At 36.0% G+C, this 16,472-nt stretch overlaps 1 protein-coding gene across 1 annotated transcript in view; it reads left to right on the top strand.

The window, feature by feature from the left end:
- Positions 1 to 16,472, top strand: part of COL28A1 (collagen type XXVIII alpha 1 chain) — a 176,473-nt gene that overhangs the window by 48,530 nt on the left and 111,471 nt on the right. Inside the window, exons 12-15 of the mRNA XM_043588947.1 lie at positions 2,966 to 3,034; positions 4,102 to 4,170; positions 11,197 to 11,265; positions 14,879 to 14,947. Coding sequence (XP_043444882.1) covers positions 2,966 to 3,034; positions 4,102 to 4,170; positions 11,197 to 11,265; positions 14,879 to 14,947 — 276 coding nt within the window. The remainder of the gene's footprint in view (positions 1 to 2,965; positions 3,035 to 4,101; positions 4,171 to 11,196; positions 11,266 to 14,878; positions 14,948 to 16,472) is intronic.

Below are 16,472 nucleotides of genomic sequence, written 5' to 3'. Positions count from 1 at the left end.
ACTTTAACTCAATCTTCTTTGTATATGTCTCTGATGGTCAAAGAAAGTGAAATTGAGAAATAACAAGTAGTACTGAGGCCATTCAACCTTTCTCTGTGTATTTGTGCTTATTGGTGAAGGTTGTGGTAGAAATAATGGCAGAAAAGGAATCAAGCCTGGAGGCTTACTAGAGCTATGTTGCCTTGGTGAATTTCCAGAAAATCATTGTGAGTATTCTCAATGATTCTTCTCTTCCTGTTCTCTTACCCAGCAATGCTATGTTACAATCAGGACCACTTTCTTTACCACCTCAGGAAACTTTGTAGGAAAGGGGAAGGAGAAGTATGAAAGGGATAAACATTAATTGTAGGCCAATGCTGGTCTGGAGGCCTATGTGGAGGTGCTGAGCTCCTGAAAAGTAAATTCACGCAACTAAAATGTGAAGATATGTTGCTACTGAGCTGTCATGAGGAAAGGAAAGAGATTCCTTTATAACCTTCAGATCCCTGTAACTTCCCTAAAAAAAGCAATATAGAGAAATTGCTCAGTTGCTATGGGTACTTGACCAAGGCTAAAGGAAACTCATGGGTTTCAGGGTAAGATAGTTGCTCTTCTATTGATTTTCCTGATATACACATTTCAAGTTAACAATGGAACCAATTCCTTGCCCCTAGTTAGAGGAAACCTTCTCACCAACCTGTGCTCTTATTTATTTTAGATCAAAATACAGAAAAGTGATACATAATATATAATATTATATAATATAATATATATAATATAATATAATAATATATACTATGAATATAATATAATACAGTATAATATAATATAATTAAAATAATATAGCATAACATAATATTTAAAAGCCTTCTGATCCATTTTAGAACCAAACAAATATAAATGGGGCAGGGAATGAATAGAAAAAGGGAACTTAAAGCCTTATGTTATTATTATTTTAATGGTGTGTTTTACCTCTTAAACTAGTCCTTTGGGTTTAGGGACTATGTCCTAAACTTTTCTATATTTACTTCATTACTGTCCACATAGTAAATGCTTGTTATTCCTTTGCTGAGTGACGGAAGCTGCCACCCATTCACACGGATAAGGATGTATGTAGCACAAGAAGTTGTAGGGAAAAGATTCTTTGAAATGAAAATGTTGAATCTACATTAGGAAACGGAATATTCTCTAGTACTTAAATCAAACTTTGATATCAAGAAGACAGCTTCAAATCTGGGAGAGCCTTTATGTCTGATATTATACATGGAGAAATTCCATGGCCAAGAACATGTGAAAAATAAGAATGGCAATTATCTGGCTGCTCCAGAAAATTTAATATGCATAGAAAAATACGTAAAACTTTGATTTTAAGGGAAAAATGCAAGTTTATTTTTCTGCCAGATTGACTTATTACAAGAATGAACTGAAGGAAGATACCGTTAGATACAAGCCACTTAAATGCCAAAACATCATAAACTCTCACAATCAACTGATTTTGAGACAGGTTTTCTTTGTTATGATTTTGAGCCTGGGCTTATCTTTTGGGGGGCTGATTTGACTCTGACCCTTCTTCCTGTCTCTTCTTTCCCCCCTTTACAATTGATTAAAGTCCATAGACTTCCTTAAAGTAAGGCCTCTACCATATAAATAGAAATTGCTTTAGTCACTAAAGAGTCCCCTTCAAAATCACAAGCCTCCAGGGAAAATTGAGGCTTTAACATTGGTGAAAATTCTTTTGTTTCCCTCAGTCTGGAGAAGGATTGTTTCAACTTCTTGTCCCATTTTACAGTTAATTAATACAAGGTTGAAGAGAAGAGAGAAATCTGTAAGTTGGACGAAATTTTAAATAGCAAGTATTCATTAACTCAAACAACAGTATTCAGAAACCTTCCTTCCCATAAATTAGAGGTATGTGTGTACGTAAAGAACTAGAAGGAAATGCCCCAGAAATTAATAGTAGCTATAGACAGATAAGTTAAAATTTTCTATGTGTGTATGCCTTTCAATATGTGGCGAATTTCCTATAATGAAGGTATGTTATTTCTGTAAACAGAAACAAATTAAAAAAAGAAATTGTAATCAATAGCCACTTCTAGTAAACAGAAGGTTTGAAGGTGGGTAGCTCAATGAGGTTTTGTTTGATCAAGTTCAATGAGATTTTCCAGGAGCCAGGCACTTAAAAATGTTTTTCTGCATGGTCCTCTTCAATGGTTGGCATTCAGCCAAGAGATTGGCTGCCTCAAATTTACAAGATACCTATTGCATCTCCAAGTAGGAAAGAAGAGGCGGGGGCAAAATCTTTTCTCTTTGCACCTAATAATGTCACCACATCTCATTGGTTGGTACTGACCCAAAGAACCAACCAGTGGCAAAGGAACAGGAGATGGTAGATTTGCATTAAACCAATTATTATTCATCCTGTGACCCTGAGTATAAAGAACAGCTTTCCATTGACATGAACAGATCAGAGTTCCAACAGCAGGGAAGGAAAGAGGGCAGGGGATGATCATTGGGTAGGAGACAAATGTGTCTGTCAGAAGCATATAATAAAGACTTGCTGAACAACAAGTGAGGGCTGCAGTGCAACATGCATCCTGAAAACGTTTGCTTTTGCGGGCCTCTTCTTCCATTAAAAAAAAAAAGGCTAAAAATTATACATTACAACTGAATTGGGATAAAGACAAATTTAATCCAGAATGAATTCATTGTCATATATTCATTATTTTTTTTTAATTTGTATTCTGATTTTAAACATTAAAGTGGAAACATTTTCATGGACCCTAGACATTGTGACCACTGCGTTCAGTGGTTAATTCAACCCTGAGTCTTTGTTGTCCTTCCAGCTAGATTATAAACACTTTGAGGGCAGTGACTGTGTCCTAGATTTCACTGTTGCCCTCAAAACTCCTACCACAGCACTATGCTCTAAGAGCTGTTCAACAAATACTGTTGAGTTGACCTAACATATAACTGTTTCTTCTTGTAGGGTGAACCAGGTCCCCCTGGTCCTCATGGTCCTCCAGGAGCTCCCGGTATTGGACAGCAAGGAATTAAGGTAAAGATTCTTGTCTTTTTCCCTATTTATGAGTATTAATTTTATTGTTGGGCTGGAGAATCTATGATTTGAATCCACTCAACCTTAACCTCTAGATACAAAGAGGCTGCCTGCAGAAGGTACTTACAGTCTGGGTTCTTGGACACTGCAGTGCTCCAGGCAGGGGCAGTTACCACAAGAAAAATCAATGTATTTTTTATTTGATTGGTATGAAAAATTTGTCTTGTCTCCAAATAAATACCCACCTTGTTGCCAATGTACATCTAGTTCTATTAATTTCATGGAATGTAAATGTTAACATGCAAAATTGTTATTGGGATGTGAAGCATCTTAACACATAAACTATCATCTTCTCACACTAAAGAAGCATAGAAGGGCAGAAACCAGAAGGACCACAACACTGAACAAGTAAGTGTTGATAGAAAGGTTTTTAGGGAACTAGAAAGTACTGGAACATCCAACACCCTGGAGTGCTCTGCATCATGTAGGATGTCACAGAGCAAAAGTGCTTATTTTAAATGGCTTTTCTATGTCATTGGGACAATAAGACTTTGTTGCAGGAATAAAACAGAGAGCAGCACAAAACAGTGCACTTCTAATGAAGTCAAGTATCACCACGGATGGTATTTAAACAATAAGCATATTGAGACTCTAGAGAAAGTGGAGTTTATATTGGCAGAGTTATCGGACAAGGATTTTGAAGGAGATCAAGTGTGAAATAGAATTGAAAAGAGAGGTAAAATGGAACAGAGTGGGTAACATTCCAGGATGGTGGCAAGGGGGGCAGGGAACAGCACAAGCATTGTTTGCTTGGTCATCTCCGTAACCAAAAATGAATTGAATACAGTCTATCCTGCCAAATACTACACAATAGCTTCTGAAAGCTAAAAGTTGTGTTCACTTAAATTCAAACCATTTTTCCTCCTCCAGAATTTTTTTTATCTTTATGAATGTGAAAAGTTTGACTATTTGGCCATTATTTTTGTTGAAATCTCCAGAGTATCTTGTGGTTTGTTTATTCTTTATTTAAAAACTCAAACCTTCATTTTATTATTTCTTTCTCTTAGGGGGAAAGAGGTCAGGAAGGAAGAATAGGGGCTCCAGGACCGATTGGCATTGGTGAACCAGGCCAGCCAGTAAGTATCAAGAAATTCTAGATGGAATAAAAAGGACAAATACAGTTCTTATTTGCTCTTTGTAGTTAGACTAAATGGTTAAATTAAGCCATCTTGTATCTTTGGGACAACAAAAGACAATAAATATTCAAGGACCAGATATGAGTGTTATTTTTCATACCACTTGGTAGAACCACACGCATACACATGTGACATATACGACTGGCTTTCTCTTACCATAATCTTTTACCAGATTGATCAGCTTGTCCAAGAAGAAAAGAGATCTCATGTGTCAAAATTTCCTAGGATATAGGAGAACTGGATTTAGGCATAGGTCTATACTTTGTAACTGACTTTCCTGTAACCATGAAAAATCACTGAGAATAGGACCTTGTTCATAAGCTAATTTATGGGTAGGATTGATGAAGGTAGACAGGTGATACCTGTGTTATTTGCAGCTTCTAACTTACGTAGCCTTGAAGTTTACTATTTTTGCAGAAGAAAAAAAAAGTGTTTCTATCAAGAGATCTGGAGAAGAAATGAATAAAACATGACTATTCTCGTATAGAAATTCTCTTAACTTTTCAAGTAATCATTATTCTCCCAGAAAAGAATAGTAACTAACTCACTGAGGTAAAAATAAAAACAACTGTATTGGATTGGGAGAATTAGTATTGTTAAAATGTCCATACTACCCAAAACAATCTACTGATTCAATGCAATCCTTATCAAAATTCCAATGGCATTTTTCATGGAAATGGAACAATCTTAAAATTTGTATGGAACCGTAAATGATCCTAATAGCCAAAGCAATCTTAAGAAGGAAGAACTAAGGTGGAGGCATCACACTTTCTGATTTCTAAATATATTCCAAAGCTACAGTAATCAAAACAGTATTGTATTGGCATAAAAACAGACACACAGACCAATGGAATGGAATAGAGAGACTAGAAATAAACTCATACATATATGGCCAATTAATTTCCAACAAAGGAGCCAAGAATATACAATGGGGAAAGGACAGTTTCTTTAATAAATGGTGTTGGGGAAATGGGACAGCCACATGCAAAAGCATGAAAGTGGATCACCATCCTCCACCATACACAAAAATTAACTCAAATGGCTTTGAGTCTTGAATATAAGACCTGAAATCATAAAACTCTTGGAAGAAAACATAAGCAGTAAGCTCCTTGACACAGGTCTTAGCAATAATGTTTTGAATTTAATACCAACAGTAAAAGGAACAAAAGCAAAAATAAACAAGTTGGGACTATATCAAACTAAAAAGCTTCTGCACAGCAAAGGAAAACATCAACAAAATAGGCAATCTAGTGAATGGGAGAAAATATTTTCAAATCATATATCTGATAATATCAAAAATATGTAAAGAACTCATACAACTCAACAATAACACAAAAATTCAATTAAGAAACAGGCAGAAGAGTCGAACAGACATTTTACCAAAGAAGACGTACAGATGGCCAACAGGTATATGAAAAGATGCTCAGCATCATTAGTTACCAGACAAATGCAAATCAAAATCAAAATGAGATATCACCTCACACCTGCTACAATGGCTATTATCAAAAGTACAAGAAAACAGGTATTGTTGAGAATGTGGAGAAAAGGGAACCCTCATGCACTATTGGTGGAAATGTAATTTGTATAGCCAGTGTGAAAAACAGTATGGAGATTCCTCAAAAAATTAAAAATTCTATTACCATATGATCCAGCCATTCCACTTGTGGGTATTTATTCAAAGAAAATAAAGTCACTAATATATTGAAAAGACATATGCATCCCATGTTCATTGCTATTTATAATAACCAAGATAGGGAAACAAACTAAGTGTTCATTGATGGATAAATGGATAAAGAAATTGTGATATATTTATAGAGTATATCCACATATATATGATGGATTACTATTGGATATATATATAATGGATTACTATTCAATCATAAAAAAGAATGAAGTCTTGCCATTTGCAACAACATGGATTGACTTCGAGGACATTATACTAATTTAAATAAGTCAGACAGAGAAGGGCAAATGCCATATGATGTGGAACTGTAAAAACAAAAAATCAAACCAGTGTTCTAGATAGAACAGGCAAAATCAACTTTATTTTTATATTCCAGTAAGAGACACATAGAAATAAAAATTTTAAATACAATAGAATTTATAGTCATTAAAAATAGAAATACTTGGGTATAAATAAAACATGTATAAGCTTTATATCCTGAAAACTTCAAAACACTAATGAAAGAAATAAAAGAATATTTAATAAATTGAGAGACATACCATATTCATCGATTGGAAGACTTGACATCATAAAGCTGTCAATCTCTTTAAATTAATATAAGGTTTAATGCAAGCTTTTTTTTTTTTTTTTTTTTTTAAATTTTTTTATTTTTGGGACAGAGAGAGACAGAGCATGAACGGGGGAGGGGCAGAGAGAGAGGGAGACACAGAATCGGAAACAGGCTCCAGGCTCCGAGCCGTCAGCCCAGAGCCCGACGCGGGGCTCGAACCCACGGACAGCGAGATCGTGACCTGGCTGAAGTCGGACGCTTAACCGACTGCGCCACCCAGGCGCCCCAATGCAAGCCTTTTAAAAAATCCCAGTAAGATTTTTTTAAAGGTGTGGACAAGATTATTTTAAAATCTGTATGGAAAGGCAAAGGAGCTAGAATAATTAAAACAATTTGCAAAAAGAAGAATAAAGTTGAAGAAAGGGTTTAAGATTTATTCACATAACTACAGCAATCAAGACTGTGCAGTTCTGACATCATAGAAACATGATCAGTGGAATAGAATAGAGAACCCAGATACAGACCCACACACTGAATTTTTTATTTATTTAAAAAAAATTTTTTTAATGTTTATTTATTTTTGAGAGAGAGACAGAGTACAAGCAGGGGAGGGGCAGAGAGAGGGAGACACAGAATCTGAAGCAGGCCCCAGGCTCTGAGCTGTCAGCAAAGAGCCCGATGTGGGGCTTGAACCCTTGAACCATGAGATCATGACCTGAGCCAAAGTCGGACACCTAACTGACTGAGCCATCTGTGAATCCCTTGAATTCATTTTTTAATAATTGTTTTACTATACTTATATTTTTAGTGTAATATTCTCTTCTTGTATTTTATATTCCTATTATTAGACCATTAAGCATTCAAAGAGACCATTTTTTGGTCTCTATTTTATAATTTTATTATTTGACATTTTTGGGAAAATGTATGTTATATAGGCTCACTTTTATTCATTGTCAATTGTTTTCTTATATGTTTTGTACTCTGGCATCTGAATTCATGGTCATCAGGTCTTTACCTGTGAAAATCTTAAGTGTTCTGGGTGGAGGGTATTTGAAAGGAATTTGCATGCACACCTCTTAGGTACTCCTCGGATATCCTTGATACTAATGTCTTGACTAGGTGTTCCTGGATCACCTATGTGATGGCAGTTAAAACTACAAACCCATACACAGCACTGGAGCAGGCTTGGAATTTTTAGGCCCATTTAGAGCCTAAGTGAGGGTAGACAAGATTCTTGTCTTTCATATCGCTGTGTTGACTAAATGGCTTTTTTCTCAACCCTGCCCTTTCATTGACAATATGTAAGTAACTTTGAAGGTCCTAGCTTTCTGTGGGGATCTCAGGTCTAATACTCTCCTCATTTTCCTTTGAGTGAGCCAAATCTTTGCTCCTGGTTCTCTGTCTTTGGTTTTCTAGACTTATTTCCACCATACAATCACACGTTTCCACCCAGAACAACCACAGCATCAGTTCTATGCTCAATACCCTAGCGTTCAGCTCTTTTTGTTTTGGAGCCCTGTGACTTCCCTCATTTATTTATTTTTGGATTTCAGCTCTGCCTTTAAAATTTATTTTAAAGAAAAGTTGTATTACTTGCCTTTTTGTTTATAGGTAGAGAGTTTACACAATATTGCTAGAACATGAAGTTCTTGTTTATTTGCTTTCTAAGCCACAATTATACAAATCAGAAAGACACCATGAAATCTGCAGTTCAAGTGGGAACTGAAATCATTACAAAGATGGGGAGGATCGCAAATAATGTATGCAAATGTTGTACCAAAATGTCATAATAAAAATCCAACACTGAGTTTCTGAATTATTTAGAAGTAACATAAAGACTTACCTTGGGACTGAGAAAGGTTCTGCTGAAAGTCTCTTACCTTTGTTTCTTTGTCTGGATTATTTCAAACGGTGTCAGGTTTTTTTTGTTTGTTTGTTGTTTTCTTTTTGTACAAGGATATTGAGAACATTGTTAGTAAAAAATACCCACTAAAGTAGAACTATAAATACTTTGAAGTTAAAAATTATATAAACAGTACTGTTTGAATATTATGGGCAATTTTTATTATTATTTAGCACAGTTATTTTTAATGCTTGAAATGTATATTAAAACCACTTTTACTGATTATCTACACTAGTGAGAATATTAACAAAAGTAATAAGATAATGGATGATCACATTTTACCTCATTAATGTCTCAAATAAAGCATTTCACTGATCAGACTGTGTTAACTGATAATAACAGTCCTTATATTTTTTTTATTAGAGGCATTCATGAGAAATCAAATAAGTATGCCATAATTATAATTGATTTTCATGGCTTTTGAAAAGGACACTGTGAGTTTTTTATAGAAGCATTTCTGTCTTTTAGAAATAATCCATGGGTTCTGTCATAGTAAAGTATAGTTCATCTACCTGAGTACCTGCTCTTTCTCTTAACCAAGCAGTCACCTTTCATTCTGCTTTGCTGTAAAATATGAGAATACTCTGATAATACAGACTGTTCCTCTGACAGTTGGCAATAATTAATTTTTGGATCACTGTTGTTTTAAATGCCTTTAAGCAATTACTCACAAGTATTAGTTCTCTGTTCTCTGCAGCTTGGAACACATGGCTCATCAAAGCCTCCAATGTTTTCAGTCTCATCTTGGCTGGTGTACTCTAGAAATGCAGAGATGAAAGGAGGGTTGGGTGTTTATGCCACGTAGCAGCCCTCTCTCCATATTGCTTACTGTAAACCATTCACCCTGAGGCTAACTTATTCATAATGCCCTGAAAGGACATTCTTCACCATCACAAGATTCAAATAAAATAATTTCGATAGTGATGGCAGATGTTTATTAAGTGCTCAATATGTAAGAGCTTTAAGTCTCTCTGACCTAACCCATATATTAATACTCATGGTTCGGGTAGGTACTATTGTTACCACCATCATGATGAGGACGCTGAACTTTAGAGAGATTAAATTCTTTGTTGAAGTTCGCACTGCTAACACATAGCCGAGCTGGGACTTGACCCTCAGTCCATATGACAGTATAATTGTCAGGAAAACCTGTAAGCTCTAGGAGACCAGGGAGCAGGTCTGTCTGCTGTTCCCAGAACTTAGCACACTGCCTGGCACTTACTAGGCATTTGGTCAGTATTTGCTGAATGAATGGAAAAAATTGAGTGAACTGGAAAAAGACTTCTTTGCATTGAATGTAAATTGTGTTATTTTCATTTGTTTTATCATTGAGGAAGAGGAATCATTTGTCAATTTTTTTTTTTTTGGTTAAAGCATATGATGTTAGCTAGGCACTTACTCTTTTATTTGCAATCTAGTTTTCATGCTTATATTTATTTTTCCCCTAGTTAATCACTCTAATGTTAGAGTAAGCTATCATGGATATTAGTGCTTTGATTAAGGTCTTGGACTGTTAAAAGCTAGGTTTCCCATAAGCATAGCAATTTAAATTGAATTAAATGTTAGCTGTTTTCTTTAATTAAAGTCTTTATGAAATTGGTTATGCATAAATACTGAAGAAGACTGTCTTTTAAAATATACAATAATAGGGGAAGGCAAAAAAATTTGAACACGAGATACAATTAGCTTTCTTTTTTATAAATCTATAACTGTGATCAGTCACTGATTAGCATAATGCTGAATCCTAGCTCTGCTCCCAGGCTCAGTAGAAAGCACCTCTTAAATTATCCCGGATTACTGTGTATCAAGCCCGAAGATCATTCACAGTGTCTGCCATTTGCTGGCTTTGGAGCTGCTGGGCAACTTGGTAGACTTTGTTCTGTCTTAGGCTCACTTTCTGGCAAGCAAGCCCTCATTATTTTTCTTTTACATCCATTAGAGGAAAAGCTCCTATCTGTGCTTCTAAGGTTCTTGTTGTTAGTTCCTTTTCTACTTTTATGCCTTCTGGCCAAGAATAAAGAGAGGGAAAATTCGTAGCCTTTTAAAATTTCCACTTTAATTGAATATCTTGCTGTTGTCTTTTCTTTTTCAATCAGTTTGTTTCCTGCCGGTCCACTTCAAAGCCAGAGAGTGTGTTGTTTCTCTTTACTTACGTGAGAACTCTTCACCGTCTGACTGACTTTCTGAAGAATAGTTACATGGACTTTTTAATTTGAATCACTGAGATCAAAAACCATGCTTCCCCTGCATGATTCTATCAAGATTCCTATTTGCACACAAAGCCCCAGTGGACTCAACCAGTCCTTGAAAGAATTCAAGAATTCAAGTTTGAATCCAAATTTGTCAGGATAGAAATTAAAACACATGTAAACAGAATTCGATGTTTTAAAGCAGCTGTGCAGTGATTTCTTCACAGGCTCCCCTGATGTTTTTAAATTACTTAATCACTCAGCAACCTTCTCCAGGCCACACAGTGGCTAGATTTTTAGACTTCCCTCAAAGGACTTATTTCCTAATCCTTATTCCGAAGCATCACTTAATTTCCATTTTCCTCTAATATGAGGACACCAGAATAGAACATCTTATGCAATCAAATGGAATGAGTAATACAATGGGAATATTCTTCTTCACAACTCTACAATTCTGCTGATCAGTATGGAATTTACTAGGATTCTCACTAATAACATAAATAGGACTATATCATTGCATGCCCATGTGAACTAAAATATAACCATTGTCTCTCTTCCTTCTTCCTCCTATCTCTCTCCCCACTTCCCATTCTCTCTTTCTTTCTCTTTTCCTGTTCCTCATTCCCTCTTATCCAAACAGGGTCCCCGCGGTCCTGAGGGAGCACCAGGAGAGAGGGGCTTACCAGGAGAAGGATTTCCAGGGCCAAAGGTAACAACACCTCCTGTACTATGAAAAAAATTCTTTGCCTTGCATGGTCATGATTTATAACTTTAAAAAAATGGGTCCTAGCCAATTACCAGAAGTCAAGTATTTTCCTGACCACCTTCACCCTATTAAATGAAGGAAGATGTAAGTTTTTCCTTAACATGAAACTCTGGTGAAGTTTGCAATTATAAATAACTAATTGACAGACTTCTACTTCATATAATTATTGCATGTGAAATGAGAAAACTCTCTTAAAGTAATCTATAGTCATTAAAGCCACAGTGATAAATAGCATCGTTATGCCCAGAAGTTATCAAGCGTAGCTACCATAGAACTTTATTCACAGCTTTGTTTTGTGAAACATAGATAAGAAACTAATAAACCAATTTGTAATCACATTGCCATTAGCATAATAAGAAAGGAAATATGGCAGGGAGGAGGGCACTGGAATTACCTTGTTATAATAAGGAGCAAAAACTATGAAAAACATACCTTTTACCTGGCAATTGAAAATTTAAATGCTTCTATTGCTTCCCATATATAATTCTTGGTGCTCAAGTTCCCCTGGGAACCTTGGTTCCTTGAGGAACCCTCTGGGGTTGGCACAGTTTTTCCATAAAGGGAAAGATAATAAATATTTGAGGCTTTGTGAGCAGTATGGTGTCTGTTGCAACTACTTAACTTATGCTGTTGTAGCATGAAAACAGTCATCAGCTCCGTATAAATGAGTGAGTATGACTGTGTTCCAGTAAAGCTGTATTTGCCAAAAAATGTAAGCAGTGAGCTGGATTTGGCCAGTGGGTTATAATTTGCTGACCTCTGGTCGAGGCTACTTACCCACAATCTACCAAAGGCCACACAGGAAATGATTTTCCAAGACACGTTGGGCAGCATCAACAAAATTTCAGTAACTAAGAAAACATTTGGGGGTTCTTTTTCCTTCTTTCTAAAGTCTTTCCCCAAACACACATGCATGCACACATGCACTGCCCAGGGAAGCACATGCTGTTTTCTTTTTTTTCTTTTCTTTTCTTTCTTTTTTCTTTTCTTTTCTTTTCTTTTCGTTTCTTTTCTTTTCTTTTCTTTTCTTTTCTTTTCTTTTCTTTCCTTCCTTCCTTCCTTCCTTCCTTCCTTCCTTTCCTTTCCTTTCTTCCTTCCTTTCTTTTCTTTTCTTTTCTTTCTTTCTTTCTTTCTTTCTTTCTTTCTTTCTTTCTTTTTCTTCTTGTGTTTATTTATTTTTGAAACAGAAAGAGAGAAAGAATCCCAAGCAGGCCCTGCATTGCCAGCATGAAGCCCAATGTGGGCTTGAACCCACTAACCATGAGATCATGATCTGAGCTGAAATCAAGAGTTGGATGTTTAACCAAATGAGCCACCCTCTGCCCTGCACATGCTGTTTTCTTAAGTGTCTAAGAATTTCCACTTTAGTCAGTCAGATTGCTAAGATCTCACCTTCTCAGTATAGCCTCATGCTCTAGAATTGCATCTCATTCTTAGCCTTTTCCACCATGATCAATATTCTATTGTCTATGAGAAACCTGAATCTCCACTAGAGGGAAATCAATTAATTAAAACCTAATTTACACTAAGTTGTGACTGCTGGGTTGAATTTTAAAAGAGGCCCTCATTAACTAAAAGACTTTAATTTGTCACAATAAGTGGAAATAATATGTAGGATAAAAGGGACATTACTAATGCCCTGACTTAATCACAGTATCACTCTCAGAAGACAGATGTTAGCAACTTAGCACTACATTTCAGGAAGTTTTATAATACATACTTTCTTGATTTTTTTTTTTTTGGCATATAGAAAATTTCTGTTTATGTGTAGTCCAAACAACCTGGGAAATTCAAATATCCAGGGTTATTTCTCTTTACAACCTGTGGGGGTTTTTAAGATAAATAAATAAATAAATAAGAGGGGCACCTGAGTGGCTTGGTTGATTAAGTGTTCAACTCTTGATTTTGGCTCAGGTCATGATCTCATGGTTCGTGGTTTTGAGCCCCACATCAGACTTTGTGCTGACAGTGTGGAGCCTGCTTGGGATTCTCTCTTCCTTTCTCTCTCTGCCCCTTCCCTGTATACATGCTCTCTGTCTCTCTCTCTCAAAATAAATAAATAAAAACATTTTAAATGAATGAATAAATAAATAATGAACAATTGAAATACAAGAAGCATATTGCAGGGTGTGTCTTAGTGACAGGTTCAACTGTATGTTATAATAATACACTCACAATAACCCACAGCACTGTGTTACCCTCTATCTCATCCCAGAAAGAATACATTATATTCAGTGTTATTTTAGGGTTGATTGTATATAATTATACTCTGTGGTAATGACTGGAAGAAACCATTAGTCAGAATACCTCATTCCCCAACCGGCAGGACCAAAGGGAGTTTCCTATATGTGCTACATGGGGTTACTTTGCACTGATATAGAGCTTAAGTGAATAAATTATGAATCTAGAGGGACTTGAAGGTTTATTGTTTCCTAGGTTTCTTGCAAGTGTTCTTTGATTTTACCCTTGGCTTAAACAAATTCATGAAACAAAAGCTATTTCTAATTGATTATATGGTTTATTTTTCATACAAAAGCACAGAATGTCATGATTTCATTGGTATGCCATCACGACCAGAGCTATTCACGTAGGTCACATGACTATAGAAGTCTACCCAAGAAGATTTTCTATGAATTCTCCTAAAAACTAATAGCAAAATTATGGAAAGAGCCTAAATGCCCATCAACTGATGAATGGATAAAGAAGATGTGGTTTATATATATAATGGAATACTACTTGGCAATGAGAAAGAATGAAATCTTGCCATTTGCAGCAACGCGGATGGAACTTGATGGTATTTTGCTACGTGAAATAAGTCAGAGAAAGAAAGATACCATATGTTTTCACTCATCTGTGGATCTTGAGAAACTTTACAGAAGATCATGGGGGAGGGGAAAGGGAAAAAAAAGTTACAAACAGAGAGGGAGGGAGGCAAACTGTAACAGACTCTTAAATACAGAGAACAAACTGAGGGTTGATGGGGGGTCAGGGGGAGGGGAAAGTGGGTGATGGGCATTGAGGAGGGCACCTGTTGGGATGAGCACTGGGTGTTGTATGGAAACCAATTTGACAATAAATTATATTAAAAAAATACACACACACACAATTTTCAATGAATGTTTATAAATTATGATATAAAACATATGACAAGTAATTCAGTACAAGCAAGTGTTAGTTCATTTTCTAATATGAGAGACAAATGTTCATTGTGTGATGGACCTATAGCTGCATCAGTGTTGAGGGAGTGGAGGATTGATTCAGTTTGTTGTACTATATGATTAATTAGGCCCCCCATTTCTAGATATTTCTGATTATATTAGGAATGGAGTTCTTTTCCAAGGTTAGTGATGCTGTGTACATGTTCTGTTTGGATAGATTCCTTCCTATTTAATAGTATTAAACCTAATTATGTGTATTTTGCAAGTTACAAATCTTGGGGTCCGCTAGAATGACCCATTTGCAGTGAATAGTGAATTTGGATGCTTTGGATGCTTCAACTGTTTTTAAATCCTGATTTTTATTAGTATACTGATATTCCTCCCATATATATTTTTAGGGTGAAAAAGGCTCTGAAGGACCAATTGGCCCACAGGGATTACAAGGCCTGTCAATCAAAGGGGACAAGGTACTGCATATGGAGTATACGATAGGAAAGATGCACCAGTGTAATTATTTTTATTCATTGTTCTTTATGCATGTACATTTATGAACTGTATTCAACCTGACAACCCTATCACACAGGGATCCAGGTTATTATAAATCAAGTATATGCAGGGTTTATTGTTATGTGAGATGAATTATGATTTGAAAAATCCCATCATTTATATTTACAGTAATGGCTCATTTATTTGGGTTTTGACTTCCAGTAAAACTATCTTCAGCCAACCAGCTTTGTAGACAAACATGAGCAAAACACACCCCTTCTTAGTAAAGAAAATAGTTTTTAAAAACATATTTACTTGACCTATTACAGAAAGTGCATGTCCATCCTTAGACGCTCACTCAAAAAAATATTACTGGGGCACCTGTGTGACTCAGTCAGTTAAGCATCCGACTCTTGATTTCACCTCAGGTCATGATCTTATGGTTTGTGAGATTGAGCCCTGTGTCTGGCTTGGGATTCTTACCCTCTCTTTCTGCTCCTCCCCCCGCTCATGTTTGCTTTCTCTCTCAAGTTAAATAAACTTTAAAAAATGGGACTAAAATAAGAGAACTCATTTAAGAAACCTAGCATTGGTGCCCTCCTACAAGGACCAACAGGGATCCACCTGTAGTTGAACAAAGTTAGGTTTTATAGACTCATTGCAGTGAGGGAGACCACATACCATGGGGAACCCATCACTACTCAGTAAGAAGATGACAGTTTTCTTTATAGGACTTGGGCTTGTGTTAGGTGATTTGGGGAGTGTCTAAGAAAGTACAGGTTGGGTTTGGATTGGACGCTGCAGGTAATTTTAAGGTGAGGTAATTTTAAAATTGGATATTTTAATGAATCTTATCTAGGAGGTGGGAAAAATGGAGTCAGGTTTAGCTATAATTGGTAAAGAAATAGCCATTCATTTTAGCTCAAATAGGGGGATGTTTGATCATTTGTCCAGGAATGGGTTGTTTGGATGTTGTTTTTTGTTTTTGTCTGTGTTCAGACATGGCTATAGACTCCTCCTGCTTTTGTCTTGGTCCATTACATAGAATGTTCATATCTGATACTGGTAGCCTGTAAAACTGTTTATGTTCAACACAACACCATGGCCTACCTGCCATTGCTTGTCTCTCACTAGTTACTTGTCTTCTTTAAAATAGCTACAGATTGTCCCCAGATTAGAAGTGGTATTGAGGCTGCTGATAGAAGCTGCTGGGGGCTGATAAGGCCCAACAGACCAGAGAGAACAGAAAGCTGCAGAGGGGGGAGAGGATATAAGAAATGTGCAAAAAACAGAGAATTCATATCAATTTGGAGTCATGTATGTTAATTTCTAAGCATGCCATCAGATTTTATATATTACAATAATGACTTAGATTCATGATTATCTTGGGTCTTGTGTTTCAGTTTTGAATTACTTATTTCTTTTATTTACTGGTAACTCTCTCTTCCACATATCTGTATTTAAATAGCAGAGATACTGGTAAAAAGTGACTTATACCAATTTTAG

The sequence above is a fragment of the Prionailurus bengalensis genome, chromosome A2 (genome assembly GCF_016509475.1).
Source record: "Prionailurus bengalensis isolate Pbe53 chromosome A2, Fcat_Pben_1.1_paternal_pri, whole genome shotgun sequence".
Lineage (NCBI taxonomy): Eukaryota > Metazoa > Chordata > Mammalia > Carnivora > Felidae > Prionailurus > Prionailurus bengalensis.
Note: the sequence above shows the minus strand (reverse complement) of the source record. Positions and strands in the feature narration are given on the sequence as shown.